This window comes from Populus euphratica, unplaced genomic scaffold (genome assembly GCF_000495115.2).
Source record: "Populus euphratica unplaced genomic scaffold, PopEup_1.0 scaffold1.1, whole genome shotgun sequence".
NCBI lineage: Eukaryota > Viridiplantae > Streptophyta > Magnoliopsida > Malpighiales > Salicaceae > Populus > Populus euphratica.
The window spans coordinates 453,072-468,422 of record NW_011499845.1 but is presented as its reverse complement, the minus strand read 5'-3'; the positions used below and the strand labels follow the sequence as shown (position 1 = coordinate 468,422).

General features: G+C 34.3%; 1 protein-coding gene and 1 non-coding gene across 3 annotated transcripts; one reads left to right on the top strand and one right to left on the bottom strand.

Moving 5' to 3' along the window:
- The first annotated feature begins 61 nt into the window (after window positions 1-61).
- TRNAH-GUG (transfer RNA histidine(anticodon GUG)) lies at window positions 62-133 on the top strand. Its single transcript has one exon. It is a non-coding gene; the product is annotated as a tRNA-His (tRNA).
- A 1,566-nt stretch (window positions 134-1,699) lies between these two features.
- On the bottom strand, window positions 1,700-11,589 carry LOC105123684 (protein transport protein Sec24-like At3g07100). 2 transcript variants are annotated; one of them, XM_011023411.1, is made up of 14 exons: window positions 11,325-11,589; window positions 8,465-9,597; window positions 8,218-8,356; window positions 7,272-7,462; window positions 6,445-6,552; window positions 6,142-6,345; window positions 5,377-5,608; window positions 4,741-4,890; window positions 4,440-4,596; window positions 3,756-3,883; window positions 3,334-3,656; window positions 3,063-3,251; window positions 2,465-2,739; window positions 1,700-2,158 (listed from the first exon to the last, which is right to left on the bottom strand). In XM_011023411.1, the coding sequence occupies exons 2-13, from the start codon at window positions 9,539-9,541 to the stop codon at window positions 2,506-2,508; spliced, it is 3,132 nt and encodes a 1,043-aa protein (XP_011021713.1). In that variant the 5' UTR covers window positions 9,542-9,597; window positions 11,325-11,589; the 3' UTR covers window positions 1,700-2,158; window positions 2,465-2,505. The 2 variants fall into 2 exon arrangements, with proteins under 2 accessions (XP_011021713.1, XP_011021784.1); XM_011023482.1 differs by lacking the exon at window positions 11,325-11,589 and adding an exon at window positions 10,319-10,652.
- Between the last annotated feature and the right edge of the window lie 3,762 nt (window positions 11,590-15,351).

Here is a 15,351-nt window from a genome sequence, read left to right as displayed (position 1 = left end):
AGGGAAGGAAATTAAATTAATAAGTAATATTAATATATAATTTTGATCTAGATAGCATCACGTGGCTGTAGTTTAGTGGTAAGAATTCCACGTTGTGGCCGTGGAGACCTGGGCTCGAATCCCAGCAGCCACACTACTACCTTTTTCCTCTTTTGTCAGGCTAAAAATCTAAAGAACACCTCCGTCTTCCCATCGAATAATTTTTATATTAATTTTACTCCCGAGTTTTTAAAAATTTTCATTCATCAGAAGACCTGACACCGTTGGAAAAGAATTCCTATCTTGGGCCAGGACGTTTATCCATCTTTAAAACATCAGATCCATATTTCCATCAAAATTATACTTTTATTTTGTTAAAAAGATATCATTTTATAGATAATTTAACTGTTTTCATCAAGAAATTCTATTGAAAGTTATGGTTAAGAAATTAAAATAGTTCGAAAGTAAATTTAATTAAAAAATAGTTCGGACGCAAGATTAACATCACTCTAATATTTTGAGGATGTATTTGATATTTTCCCAATCTTGAATGGTAAGAGAAAATGTCAATTGATTAAAAAAAATGAAAAAAAGAAAAAACTACAGCGTGCTTGCTAAGAAATGGTTAGGATTTATTCATTATCGAAAAACATTTTTCATTTTCCAACTTCAATTTGTCTATCCCATTTCTTCATAAAAATTAGAAAATATATTTATTTCTTAAATTTTCTAACATCTTTTCAATTTCTTTATTAGATATATTAATTTTATTGAGCTGAAAACTAGAAAGTCTTGTATATCTAAAATTGAAATTGACCAATATATAAGAGGATTTTCTGAATGTAAATAATGAAATAGGTTTCCATGACATATTAAGAATGCGTAAAAAACATATATCGAAGATTTTCTTAACATCTAAGATCTAAATTAGAACTTGATTGGCAAAGAAACAATATTTTTGGGCAATTCACCATTAATTCTACTATTTTAATCTTTTTCTTGACACTCATTTTTTAAAAATAAAATATCTAAAAATTGATTCATTAACAATCGATGTAAAACCTTCATTGCATCGCAAAGACCCATGAAAAGGTAGGCAAAGGAAAAAACAATAAGAAAAAAAAAATCAAATAGACCGGACAAATACCATTAAAAAAAATCAACCATGAAAAGGTAGGTGGGAAAAAGCAACAAAAGAAAAAAAAAACCAAATGACAGCCTCAAATTCCTTGAAAAAATAATCAAATAAACTAGACATCTACCTAAAAGGATTTTTTTTCTCTCGCCAAATTGCTTTTCTAACTTTAGTTTAATCTCTCTCACAAAGGTGGTTTTTCTAACACTGGTGCTTTAATGATATCATTGGTTTATAAAACAAATCAAAAAAAAAAAACGGCACGTGCGGTTCTGCTCATTACCTTTGAAAAACATCTTCAGAAGCACATAACTTCACAATTTCTTGAGCTTCTCCGGAAGTAAAAAACTCCTGTTCTGAGTACGATGATCAGCCTCTTCTGAAGCTGGAAGCAAATTTCATAACTGTCCACTTGATTTACACTTGGGACGAATTATAAAATTGCAATGGCAACACCTTCCCTTGGATCTGATCACAGCTCTGAATCCATTCTGGTTTCCTTGCACGAAGAGGACATATGGCCGGGGTGAGGGGTATTATCTTGCAATTCTAAAATAGATCGATCCATAAACAAACAGTAACCACAGGAACAAGCATTGCTTTTAAAACACAAAATAATAAAATTGTTCTGAAGCACGAGTTACAGTTCTTTAAGCAAACATAAAACATCTCTCCGAATAAATAAATGCCTAATGGACATTCAAAACTTTGAGTGCAGAAAAAACTGGGGATATAACACAACTATAACAGTTGCTGATGATAGTAACGTCATCAAATACAAAAAAAAAAAAAAAAGATACTGTTTTGCTTTTCAACATGAAAACTGGGGCTACAAACTAATCACTATAGTGAATCTCCTCTAATTATTGAATATTGTGAAAGGCCAAACAAATGGTAGCTCTAAAGTCTATCAGGCGACCAGTTCAACTCAACCATCCACAACACTGACGGGAAGCCATGGTCATGTGCTGATTAATTATGCTTTTCGAACAAAAGGTTTCATTTCTCTAGAGGTGTGGCACAGGCAAACCAACAATAAAACCCCTGCATAATGAAAGCTGTCAAGTTTTTGCAGGAAAGAATGAACGTCAAATTTAGAAACCATGCACCTAAGAATTCCAAGACCTCAAAGAAGAAGAAGAAGAGTGGAAAATGTAAAGCAGTAATTCCCCTTAGAAGAAAGTGGATGACATTACGCACCAAAACAACTGCATAATTTACGCCTTATCTTTTTCCATATTGAACAAGCACACATGCAGCCACTATTTTCATGCATGTCCTAAATAAGAACTGTTGTGTGCGCACTGGTGGGCAAATCATGTCAAAATAATTTCAAAGAAGTAACCTTACAATGAAATTAGCAGAAAACGGAAAACACCACTGGCTGCAATTCATGCATTTTGTTGGACCTGCCGATGTATTTGCACCATCCACTCACTATAACCACTGGTACCCCCAATCTGGTCCTCCACCAAATTTGTGAGAAGAAAGAAACCTTCTCTGGGCTGTTCACCTTGTCTCACAAGATTGCAAAGCTGATAATATGAAGGATCACTCTCTCTTAATTTCCTAAGCACCCCCATTAACTTTCTTGACATTTCAGAATCATGCTTACCAAAAGAAACCTGATTAGCACACAGCATAAAAGGAGGTAAGTTACAGTCCCGTGATGAAGAAGCTAAGCAAATAAAAGGTTAGCTAAAGAACATTAAATGAATTAATCTACAAACTACTAGGTAGTTTATTGCCCACTCTTGACTTTTGATGGACTTTTTTGGATATGCATACACTCAATGGAACTCAAGTAAAACAAGGTCATGTTAGACCCTCAAACCAATGTTGAAGAGCAACAGCATCCTTTTTACACAAAATGGTAAATGATGCAAGCTCAGAATGATTGTGAAAAGGGCCTTGATGTAACCTAGAATAGGATAGAGACAGTGCACACCTTGGAGAACTCAGCAGCAGCATCTTGTCCAAGTAAATCCATTGCTAAATCAGGTGAAAGCATTCTACCAAACCATACAACAAAGCGAAAACCATCATCATAGACATATAGGCCTCTGGAGTCTAAGCTCTCGGCTGTCAATGGTAACCTTTTCATGATGTTTTTGAATTCATCAGTTTGTGCAGATGGCTGCATTAATGCAATGGGAGATCCACCATTAGTGTTATGCAAAAATATCAACAGTACTGCAGGACACAGGAAATACTTTTACCTTCAAAAGATATTCATCTACTCGTATCAAGCTAGGGTATAAAAGCTTCAACATTTTTTTTACAGGTAACGCCATCATAGTGAATCCTGCTGCACAGCGATCATCAAGTTGAACATCAGCGTAACCTCCCCGGAGAGCCGCTGATTTACTAAGTGCTAATCCATACAAAGGCAATAACTTCAGAGATTCTGGATATATCATTCTGCCTCCCAAGCGATGTTGAACAGCATATAGATTTCGAAATTCTCTAAGAGCTTTCACAACCCTCAACTGTACAGAGCTCCGTGCATCTTCCAGCTTGTGGGACAATGATTTCTCGATTGCTGCAAATTAATTAACTTCGTTAGAAGAATCATAATGGTCACCTTATCCCAATTTCTAAAATCAGAGTCATCAATGAAATATGTCCAGATCAAACCCACCTAGCCTGGCAAACAAAGACACAATAGCACCAGTATCAGCCTGGCGGTACATCTCCCCCAAATCTGTAACCACAGGCACTGCTGCTGTGTGTACTCTGATACGCCTCTCTCCACATGAAGCAGTGTATCTTTTGACAGTTAAGAGAACTTCCGCAAACCTGTTCTTTCATACTCAATATTCTACTGTACCATATTTGACCTAGAAGACTAATATAACCCAACATGAATAGAGATGGCTAATCCTTGCAAAATGCTAAAGTGAAAAGAAGGATTGAACATACCATGAGTCCAGCATAGGATCCTACAGCTAAAACTAAAAAATTTCAATAAATTGTCTCACAATGACAAAGAAACTTAATCTCACTGAGAAATAATGAGATTAATACTACATATACCTTTAAAAAATGAGCCCCATGGTTTTAATGTCAAAAACTATTGCAAAGATAAATGCAATCCCATTAACAGTAGATGGTTATGACACTTGTATAGAAGTCTCTTTTCTCATAATTTTGACCAACTGGGATGATCAGCAAACAGCTCAGAAAGAATTGACTTTCGGGTGATATAGGAAACAATCTATGTGCATGATGACTCGATTTCTTATGGGAGTTTATAGTAAACATGTGCAGATGTATGAAACTCTGATGCAAAATTAGCTTCACATAATTCTGCTCAAAAGGATACAGCAAAGCAACTTGGAAATATACCGTCTGACTTGTAAGTAATGTCTCTTCAAGTGACAACTGCGCCCCATATGCTTTGTCACAATCAACAGCTGGAAGCGCTAACAAATCAGTGGACCTTAGCATGAAGTTCCCATGGTAAGATGTAAACCGAATACCTGGAAGCACATAGCAATAGAAGAAGGGTGTGGAATCAACTTTCCATCCATCGACAAGAACATACAACAACCAAAGATGTATTCATACACTAGTATGTGTGCTCTAAAATATAGAAGGCTTTGGAAGAAATGTCAAGGATAAACCTTTTCCACATCTTATGCGCATGACAGCTTCCCAAGCAGTTTCTCTTGTAAGATCTCTAGCCAACTCGTATCTCAACTTCTCTCCATGAGAGGCTGACTGGAAACTTGGATAGTAATATACCTGCCCTCCAGAATATTTTGCTAGAGCTCCTGTAAAGGGAGATGAAAATAATTTAAAAACAATTGTTGATATTTATCTGACATTGATAAAACTGTTAAAAGCATCATTTAAGAAGAAATGACCAAATGAATGAGACAGTTATAATGTTATATAGCAAGAAACAATCAGCAAAACAGTCAGGATTACAAATGTGAAGATCTACTTTTAAATCAATTAATAAATGTTTCCTTACATAAGCCCAAGACACTCACAGCATAGCTAAGCACACATGCAAGGCCTATCAAATAAAAGAAAAATTGAGACCCTTGGTATAGCAAATACCAACCCTAACTAAACAACCCGTATATGCTGCTTTTTCATACAAAAAACACTATGAAAAGATTAATTTTCTAAGAGATGGAAAAGAAGTTCTGTTGGCCTGTTTAAGTAAATCATAGAAACAAGCAAGATTAATTTTCTTTTTCATTTCATTATTTCTTTGGCTGATAACAAGCAAGCTAAGATAAATATTGTACCTAAGGAGGCTATGTCGATATATTTATCACTGAAGGCATACACATTAACTCCTATCTGGTACTTGGTGCATTCAGCAGCCATGTTTTTATAGAATGGATCTTCTGGAGTTCTTAAAGCATGCTCTTTATCAGTTCCATAAACACGAAGATCATCTCCACGCAACTTTAAACGGCCTACACCAAGAGATGGCATTGTATTCTGAAAAATAAGCAGTTTCCCACCAAGCTGGCTCTGCAGAGAAAGGGAGGTGTTGATGAAAAATTAAATGGATGGCCAAAATACTCGAGAAAGGAAAAGCAATCAACAGTTATATTCCCAGCAGCAGCAAACCACACAGAATCCTGATAAATATCTAGCAAAGGTAACCAAATGGAGGGATGAGCATGAATGTCCAGTCAAATTCTATTTTAAAAATTAAGACTGGCACCTATTTGAGATTTAATCAAAATCATTTCTAGAATGAAAACAAATTCATTCGTGCAAAAAAACCATTACATTATGCCTCCATTAATTGACCAAATGAAAAAAAAAAAACGTGAGGAACAAATGATATCAAAAGGCCCAAAAATTATAACCGCTGTCAGGTTCTGTCATCTCGAAATCATTGGTGAACCTCATTACCCTCATCATCAAGTCGTTTCCAACCCCCTTTTCAAGCAATTTCTTACCCAATAAGAAATTATATTTGAGCAGCATGTAGGAATATTTAATCAAACCAATAGATGCATAAATGAAGTTAGGAGCAGTGAAACAGAATAACACACCATAACCATGAAAGCTGCTTTTACAGCAGGGCCAAGAGCAGACTCCATATTCACATTGTCCTGAAACATGGAGGGTAAGCTATCGAGAAAAGCGTCCACCACAAGCCTTGACTCGGACAAGTTAACGAGGAGATCATCTGGCAAGGGAACAAATATGTCATCCAGATCTGAGACCACCATCATTTGAGGCTGTGTCAATGATGACTGCACCCAAAAATCCCACGAATACATTCAGCTAATTGTTAGTGGAAAGAAAAGAAAACCTCGATAGCGTAAGCTTCCATCTGATCATAAAGAACTGACCTTCATGTTGTAAAAATGTATCGTGCTGTCAAAGGTGATAAACCCAACCTGTGTTCTGGGAAAGCCAGGTAACTCATCCAAACAGGACTTGATAGTTTGGGCCACAACCTGCATAGGGAACTCAAATGTAAGTTTTAATTAAGAAATGCAAGAATACAAATGGGCACAAACACTGCACATTGGTGGCCCTAGTTCTCAGGTCAGATGCCTTCCTCAAAATTACCCCAAAGAGTAAAGGTGAATAGACCTAACGAACTTTTGAATATATCAATTAGAAGAATAAATACAAAATGGCCAAGACTTATCAATCAATCATCCTTTGAAATCACCATTTTTAATAGGAATCTTGCAAGCCTTACTTTCACTTTTTTTCTCTGCTGTTCATTTCTCTGACATAACCATATGCAAATCATTCTCTTTTATATAGTGCCATCTACTGACCCAGTTTTTGGATCATTCCCTTTTCTCAACCATATTTAGGAGAGCACGCATCAAACCACTTGCAATAAGTGTATGGCCCCACTACACAAATTCTAGAATCTGCAAAGAGGGTGTTGGCAGTGATCTGGTAGCTGACCAATAAATGGACTGCATACCACTCAAATAATAATCCACATATGTTGTATGTCATGTATTAGACAGAACAGCCTCCACATTTACTGTTCGAATTTAAGAATCAGCTGGTACAGACAAGTGCTCTGAAACAAGAAGCCGTAGGGCAAAATCTGGAAGAATTGGCTTCAACAATACCACTTCTTTGTCCAAGCGTGGAGACATCAATCAGAAAGAAATAAAGATGTATTAGAGCATTAGCTGGAAGAACTTACCTCAATCATACCACTTCTAACAGCAGATACTGAAACATCGATGAGAAAGAAATATAGTGGTGGCATTGGAGGCCGCACCATATATTCAGTTGGTGCAACAAAATCCACACTACCCTTTATAAGCTCGGGTCTCTGGTTCAAATCAATTCTCCTGCCAGTGGCATCTAGCTGAGCAAAATAGTCTCCAGGAACTGAATAAGAGTGTTAAACCATGTCAGCAAATACATTAGCAAAAACAATGTATGAAGAATCTAGAAAGAAAACTTGTGCACCTATTTATCAGAATTGAAAGGAAACAGTCTCATGCCCAGAAAAAGGGGGAAATAAATTAAAAAGAATTCCACAAAAAAAGAAGAAGAAAACCAATTAAACATGTGCATTTTTTTTCATTTTCTGCAATTACAGCCAGTCTCCAAAGGCAAAGGAAAAAAATGTTGAGGAGAGAGTGCAAAAGCCACAGTAAAGAGTTCCGTATACAGAAATATTAATGCACGTAGCTAGTGCAGCTTTTCAATTCCCAGTCTTGGAATTCATGGCATTTTACTTGTACATATTGAAGAATACTCCCAGGTAAGGAGCACCTAAACATCATTCAACAGCAAGCAGTTGGGTGAGGTGAACCCAACAATAAGCTGGGAGAGCTAAAACACTCAGCAATTATTATGCCAATTGAACCAAAAAAAGTAGTTTTCCTTTTACATTACAAATCAGCAACAAGTTGTCCAAAGTTTGAATGTAGAATTCATTGCCCATAATTTGTTTTCATACTATTTGCAAAAAGAAGACTAAAATCTTAAAGCATATATTAGGATCAACTTTTAGCAATAGGCAAGATCCAACAGAATACTCAAGGACACGGATTGCAAACATGTTCCCTTTGAAGGGTCCCTAACATCACCAAATAGTATATCATATCAGCATCCCTTAGAAGGTACTTCAGATTTACCGTCATTAAGCAGAGCACAGATGTTGCATCGCCACTTTCTTCCAGAATCTGTAAATGTCACATAGGGATTTACATACGTGCGACATCTTCTACAACGAATAATGCCAGTTGAGGCAAAATTAATTACTGGTACCTCCTCCTGTATAAAGGAACAACAATGGCCAAGACAGATTAGAGGAATTATCAAACAAGCAGTAAACAAAGCATATCCAGATTGCCATTTGACTTCAATTTCACAGACACTAACCCCATCTGGTGCTTCTGCAAGAGGGCAAACAACTGCTCCAAGTGGACAATGCCACCTTGAGAGCAAAGATTGAGAACTTGGAATAGCAGAAGTGGTAAGCCGAAGATATCTAGGATTGCAATTCATGGAGTATGCTTCTCCCAGCGAATTTGGCTCCACGTCACCATCCAATGGCCTTGGCAATGCTTTTGGATCAAGCCCTGAATCTATTGTGCCAGGAACAGATCCGATAGAAAGTGATCCAAAATCTTCAGCCAACCCTTGGATGCCACCTATAGGAGGTGCAGAGCCTGGATGTTGGATTTGGTCCCTGGAATGCAATCCAAAAGGGGCGGCTATTGGTGGAGGTTGAGCAAAACCTCCTTGCTGAGGATGAAAAGTGGGAGGTGGGGTTGGTGTGGGTGCTGCATAGCTTCCTTGTTGAGCTTGAAAGGGGGCCATTGGAGGAGCTTGTGAAACTGCATTTGCCTGCTTTACATATCCTGGCAAGGGTGGCTGCAAATTGGCCCTGGAAGCAGAATAAGATGAATCCATAGCGGAGAAAGGTGGCTGAAAATTTGCCCTGGGGCCAAAAGATGATGAATCTGATGGCAATTGAGGATCATTTGCTCTTGATGGTGGAGATCCCATTGGCACTGCATGTGCTTGTGGCTGAGGAAGAAAGGATGCTGGAGATGGCACTTGACCTACAGGAGGTTGAAATGGAGGGTGGCCAATGGGTGGAGCTCGGGGAGGTGGAGCTTGATGAGCAGAGGGAAATTGTGGTGTTGGATAACGCTGGAAGGGGGGTCCACCGATGGGTGGGACATATGCTATTGGTCGAGAAATCACAGGAGGATCATTAAACCTAGCAGGGAGATTGCTAGGCCTGTACCCAGAGGCCTGTGGTCCAGCTACAGGTCCAGATGACACAGAAGGCATGGTGTTTTGGGGAGGTTGAGATGAGGGTCTAAAGCCTGAGGCCTCTGATCCCACTACCGGGCCAGATGCTGAAAATGGTGTTGTTGTAGGAGGAGCAGCTGCAAAAGGTGAACCGGTCAAAGGGAAATTTGGACGACCAGGATTTTCAGTCCCCATGGTTTTCAACAAAACAATTTTATCTGCTCAGGATGATTACGCTTCCATAGCTAAACCTGCCAGAACAAGCAATAGAAAAGTTGTGATACTCTTAGACATAATCACAAAAAGCAGTACAGCTAAACTAGAAATACATAGCACTTTAGAAATGTTGAATTACAAGCAATTCAGTTGATGAACTCAGGATGCATCAATCAAAGTCGAACAAAACCAGAAGACATAACATTTATGTTGAGCAGCACAAGGGGCCATGTAAAGAGTTATTTGAAATACTGTAACCACTGTAGAAGAGAAGAAAAGATAATGACTGCCAATGACAATTTTTAGACAAATAATTTTGCAAAGAATTGATTGGTCCAATTTTTAAATTTTATTGACATGGATGTGACTGTGTTTTATTTTATTTTGTAGACAAAGAGAATGAATAGGACTTCCTTCTTTGCGTTTCAGCAATTCAGACCATTGAAAATATAGTGCTTTCTCCAACTAGCATTTCATTAACTTTATTGATGTGAAGCTAGAAGAGCTTAATAATTGTTGATTCATATTTTACAAGTTTATATCTGCATTTCAATTCATGACTCCCCAAACCCCTTGAATCCTACAGCCCTAAACCTGAGACATCCCTGCGTCAAAAAGAGCACAGCAATCCTGCATAATATGAACTAAAAACGCTCCTATAAACACAACCAAACTGAAGCATGATAAAGAAACCAAAAAATTACCCTATTACATGCAACTACTTCGACAAGCAGTAAGTTTTTAACATTAACTTACTGTCAAATTACACTCCACCCAAATGCTCCAGTGCCACTTCTACATAAGATATCACGGTCTTGTCCCATCCCAAACTCACTAAATGCATCATCAATAAATCCTCCTACATCATTAGGGATAGTAAGGCTCTCTGGAAATTGTCAAAGACAAAAACCCCTATCCAAATGTCCCAACCATCAAACAACATGGACATGACTGTGGCAGATTTAAATAGTTTTTACAGTACAATCTCTTTGTTTCACGAGTATTCCACCGACCTAGATTGTATTAAATATAATAATCATTTATTCTCGTTGCTTTCATCTCTTCACCACATTCTTTCTCCTCTTTATTCTTTTTTTGCTGAATAAATGGAAACTCTGTGCAAACATAAATCACGTGATAAGTTACTCAATAGCAACTAATAAGATCAAGACATCTAACGATGAAAAATCTATTTCCAACAAGGATCACCTTTCCATTAGACAGCTCATTAGCTACATCCTCGAGTTGGGCCAGACTCTTGCAATGTAAGTCATAAATAATCTTGTACCTCATGAAATATTAGAAAAGACATCAAACAATAAATACTATTTCAAAGGCAACGCTCCCATCGCCCACTTAATTAATAATTAAGATAAATTCTTAAAGATTAAAACCCTGGTATTTGCTCATGCTTCGTAATTCGGACTTCAAATACAAAATAACAAAAGAAAATCTATTGAGCCCGGCTACATTAAGACATCCATAAAGCACATGAAATTGAAAACTCGGCACGAACTGCCTATCTTTTCTCAATTAAAACAACAGCACAGCTGACAAATCAGGGAAAGAATCGCAAGTTTTTTCTTTGTAATACAATTCAATATCACAATAACACACACTTGCAACAACAAAACAAATTGATAAATTGCTATTAACGGTCAATTATTTCACATCTTTCAAAAGATCCAATGGCAGATACAATTCCTTCCCAATTCCTCTATAAAATTAATCAAAATTGAGATACAGCAATAGAGATCCTTACCGAAAAGTTCAAGCTCTCGAATCGCGCGGGGTGCCGTACTCTCAATCGAGCAAGATTCAAACACCAAATCCGCGATGCTGAAGAGAGAGACAGGTAGAGGTGGTGAAGGAGAAATATAGATTGATTTGATTGAGAGATTGTGAAAAGGAACCCTAGATAGATCCAATCAGAAGAAGGAAGAGGAGAGGAGAGGAGAGGGCAGAGAGGACAGGAAAGAATTTGGTGTAAGAGAGAGTGGTATCAAAACACAAAACACTTGCGATAGTGTGGAATTAGGAAGTCGTTTTACTGTGTTTTTGTTTTAAACTATTTTTGAAGAAATTTAATAAAAAACTAATTTTTATTTTAAATTAATATTTTTTTTATTTTCAGATTATTTTAATTTATAAACTAGTATCAAAAATATTTTTAATAAAAAATATTTTGAAAAGTAAATCTACACTCTAAAAACATCATATAATATTTACTAATCTCATTTCTGATTTTTTTTCCTTTAAAAAATAATTTTGAGTGCTATTTGTTTTTGCTTAAATGGATCTCAAATCTATATTTATTTTCAATTGAGTTCGACATTTCTTGATCGAGTCTTGTGTGGAAATGATTGTGCAATAAAAAACACCTTTTGGAGGTGATCTGATATTTTACATTAAACTATTGGGAATATTTTAAATGAAGAGACCTAAATGAGGAGTGCAGAGTGCTTTAGGGATTCAATTAGAAATACTGGTTTAGGGACTAAATTGAGGTATAATTCATAAATCGAGGCACTGTTGAGGTTTGCGCACAAATTTTCTATAGTTTTTCCTTTTGAGAATTTTGCAAGTGCTGATTTTTCAGCCAGCATGGTACCGGTGAATGCTTTTTGATAAAAAAAAAAAACAAATATTAAAATCAAAGAAAATGGAACTGCTGCGGATAGGAAGTGTTTGTTATTGTGTTGGACGTTTTCAAAAAATTAAAAATTTCTTTGTTCTAAATTAAATTTAATAATTAATATTAAAATAAAACATTAATTTTATATTGTTTTGATATACTATATAAAAATGAAAAAAAAATTATTTTTTTCTTGATTTAAAAATATTTTAAAAAATAATTGGTACTACAATAATAAATGTGATCTTAGTGCCCGGTTGGAGCTACAATTTAATTTTTTTTCTTGAAAATAAATTTATTTAGTGTTTTTTATTCTTTTAATGTAATAATATAAAAAATAAAAATTATATTTATTTTAAAATTTAACACCATCTTAACCACACAAATGCACAGTGCAGCCGGAGAATTTCATGAATTATACAATACACATTACCCCGCACGTTAAAGAAAAGTTGGGCTTTCTTTGTGGACCATCACTGTTTATATGGGATGATTTTTTATTAATTTTATTTTCAATATTTTCTTGATAATATATTTATATTTGTAAATTATTTTGATTTTTTTTATAGAGCTATCAAAATAACATCTTGGCATTTAATTTTTTTCAGTATACACTCGATTTTTACAAACACCTATTTTTATTATCATATAAATAAATAAATAAAAATATTTTAAAAAATTAAATCTAATGAAATCTATTATCTGTATGGGCTTGGCTACATAGCCTAAATAAATTAAATATATTATTATTTTAAAATTAAAAAATATTTTTTCATTAGTAATCCAAACTAACTTTAAACTCAAAAATTAAATATTAATTTACTGGGTTGAGTTTAATAATAATATTATTAGATAATTTTATATAAATTAAATATACTTGTTAACACGCTAAAAATGATATACAGGATGATTTAAAGTGTTGGGATTTTTATTATAAAAAAAGTGCAGAGATTTTCACGAAAAAATAAAAGGGGTTAAGATTTGATTTTTATAATTGCAATAGCCATGTCCCTTATTTTGTCCTGGATGGTTGCGAAGAACGAGTGTTTTAACCGGGGAAAAAAAATTGACCTCCAGTAGGAGGAGGAGTAGGGGTGCAATCATGACATGATTTCAAATGAAATTAACTTTCTGGTTTAATCGTCGCCAACAAACAAGAAAAACAAAACACTGCAAAATTACAATAACCTATAAGTTATTTTATTAAAACTGGAAATCAACCAACCAAGTCTGTTCCTGCCCACAATTAACCAACCAAATTACAATAACCTATAACTTAGAAGAAGTCTGAATTATACACCACACGTATTTTAAAATTTTAATTATTTTAATATATTAATATTAAAAATAATTTTATACAAATATTATTTTAATATATTTTTAAATAAAAAATATCTTAAAAATTAATTTTTACCACACAACTAATATTTAATAAAAAACCCGTTATGGCCCAGTGATCTCGTCGGATCAACCTGAATCGTGGGATGGGCTCCGGCCTTCAATGCGGAAAAATTCTCTTCGTGACGAACCAGGCCTCTCAGGTTTGGGTCGCAGTCGAGGGATTATGTAAGCAGGTCCACGATGCTAACAAGTACCAGCCCAGGACACGCATGTCATTTGGAAGACAGCATAAGCAGGTATTGTCGTTGATTCACTGTTCATATGATGTTTCTCGATACAGTTTGACAGGAAGAAAAAAAAAGACACCAAACTGGAACTGATTCTAGACGATCACAGATAAATCTTGTCATATCTTCACATATATACTGTCAACGAAAAATTTTAAACTCGATCTTCAAAAGGGTGTTCCTTGGCCCTCTTGTCCGCATTTTCTAGCTTTTCATTATGTTTTTATTAAATTTTGGATTGTTTTTGTATTCTAAAGATATTTTTTAAAAAATTATTTTTTTAATTTTTATTTTTAATTAATAATTTTTAGTATTTTAATATCATTTGAATATATTTATATCAAAAATAATTTTTTAAAAAATAAAAAAATATTATTTCAATATATTTTTAAATAAAAATATTTCTTTATCACACTCTAAATACCAATCCAGGTGTAAACTCGATCTTCAAAAGGGTATTCCTTGGCCCTCTTGTCCGCATTTTCTAGCTTTTCATTGTGTTTTTATTAAATTTTGGATTGTTTTCTTATTCTAAAGATATTTTTAAAAAATATTTTTTTTAATTTTAATTTTTAATTAATAAATTTTAATATTTTAATATCATTTGAATATATTAATATCAAAAATAATTTTTTAAAAAATAAAATAAATATATTTAAATATATATTTAAATAAAAATACTTTTAAAAATATTTTTTATTACATTCCCAGATACCCTTTAAATCCAGGTGGAATAGCATCTTGCAGGTTAACCAAATTGGTTGTATTAAGAAATCAGGTGTGATAAGCATCTTGAACATTAATTAAATTTAAAAAGACACCAAATTGGAACTGAATCTAGACTATGCATGACAATGCGTAAAGAAATCACAGATAAATCTTGTCATATCTTCACATATGTACTGTCCCACGAAAAAATTTAAACTCGATCTTCAAAAGGTTGTTCCATGGCCCTCTAGTCCGCATTCTCTAGCTTTTGATTATGTTTTTATTAAATTTTGGACTGTTTTTGTATTTTAAAGATATTTTTAAAATAATAAATATTTTTATTTTTTATTTTAAATTAATATTTTAATATCATTTGAATATATTAATATCAAAAATAATTTTTTTTAAATAAAAAAATATTATTTTAATATATTTTTAAATAAAAAATATTTTAAAAAATATTTTTCATCACACTCCGCTCCAGGTACCCTCTAAATCCAGGTGAAACTGATGTCATTTCTTGAAGCAGTACCCAACAGTCCAACACCTGAACACGCAAAACACAAAAAGAGAGAAAAGATCCTTTAGCCAGCTTCCTTCCCCCTTTTTTTTTAACCCCGCCACTGAGTATATCATAAAATGGAATCCCATTAGCTGGATTGACAACCGATTTATAACGTCTTTTTAAAAATATAACTGTAGTTGTTTTTTTAAAAAAAATTATTTAAAAATATACCAAATATTTGTTTATTTAAAAAAAAATTATATCATGGTATCAAAATAATTTAAAAACATAAAAAAATATTAATTTGAAACAA

Bases quoted from the DNA above. Each gene is read 5' to 3' on its own strand.
- LOC105123684 (XM_011023411.1), bottom strand. From the start codon at position 9,541: ATGGGGACTGAAAATCCTGGTCGTCCAAATTTCCCTTTGACCGGTTCA. The intron at 7,463-8,217 runs GTAAATCTGAAG...ACTCTTATTCAG, and splicing joins CTGTGCTCTGCTTAATGACG to TTCCTGGAGACTATTTTGCT. The intron at 4,891-5,376 runs GTACAATATTTA...CTCCCTTTACAG, and splicing joins TATCGACATAGCCTCCTTAG to GAGCTCTAGCAAAATATTCT.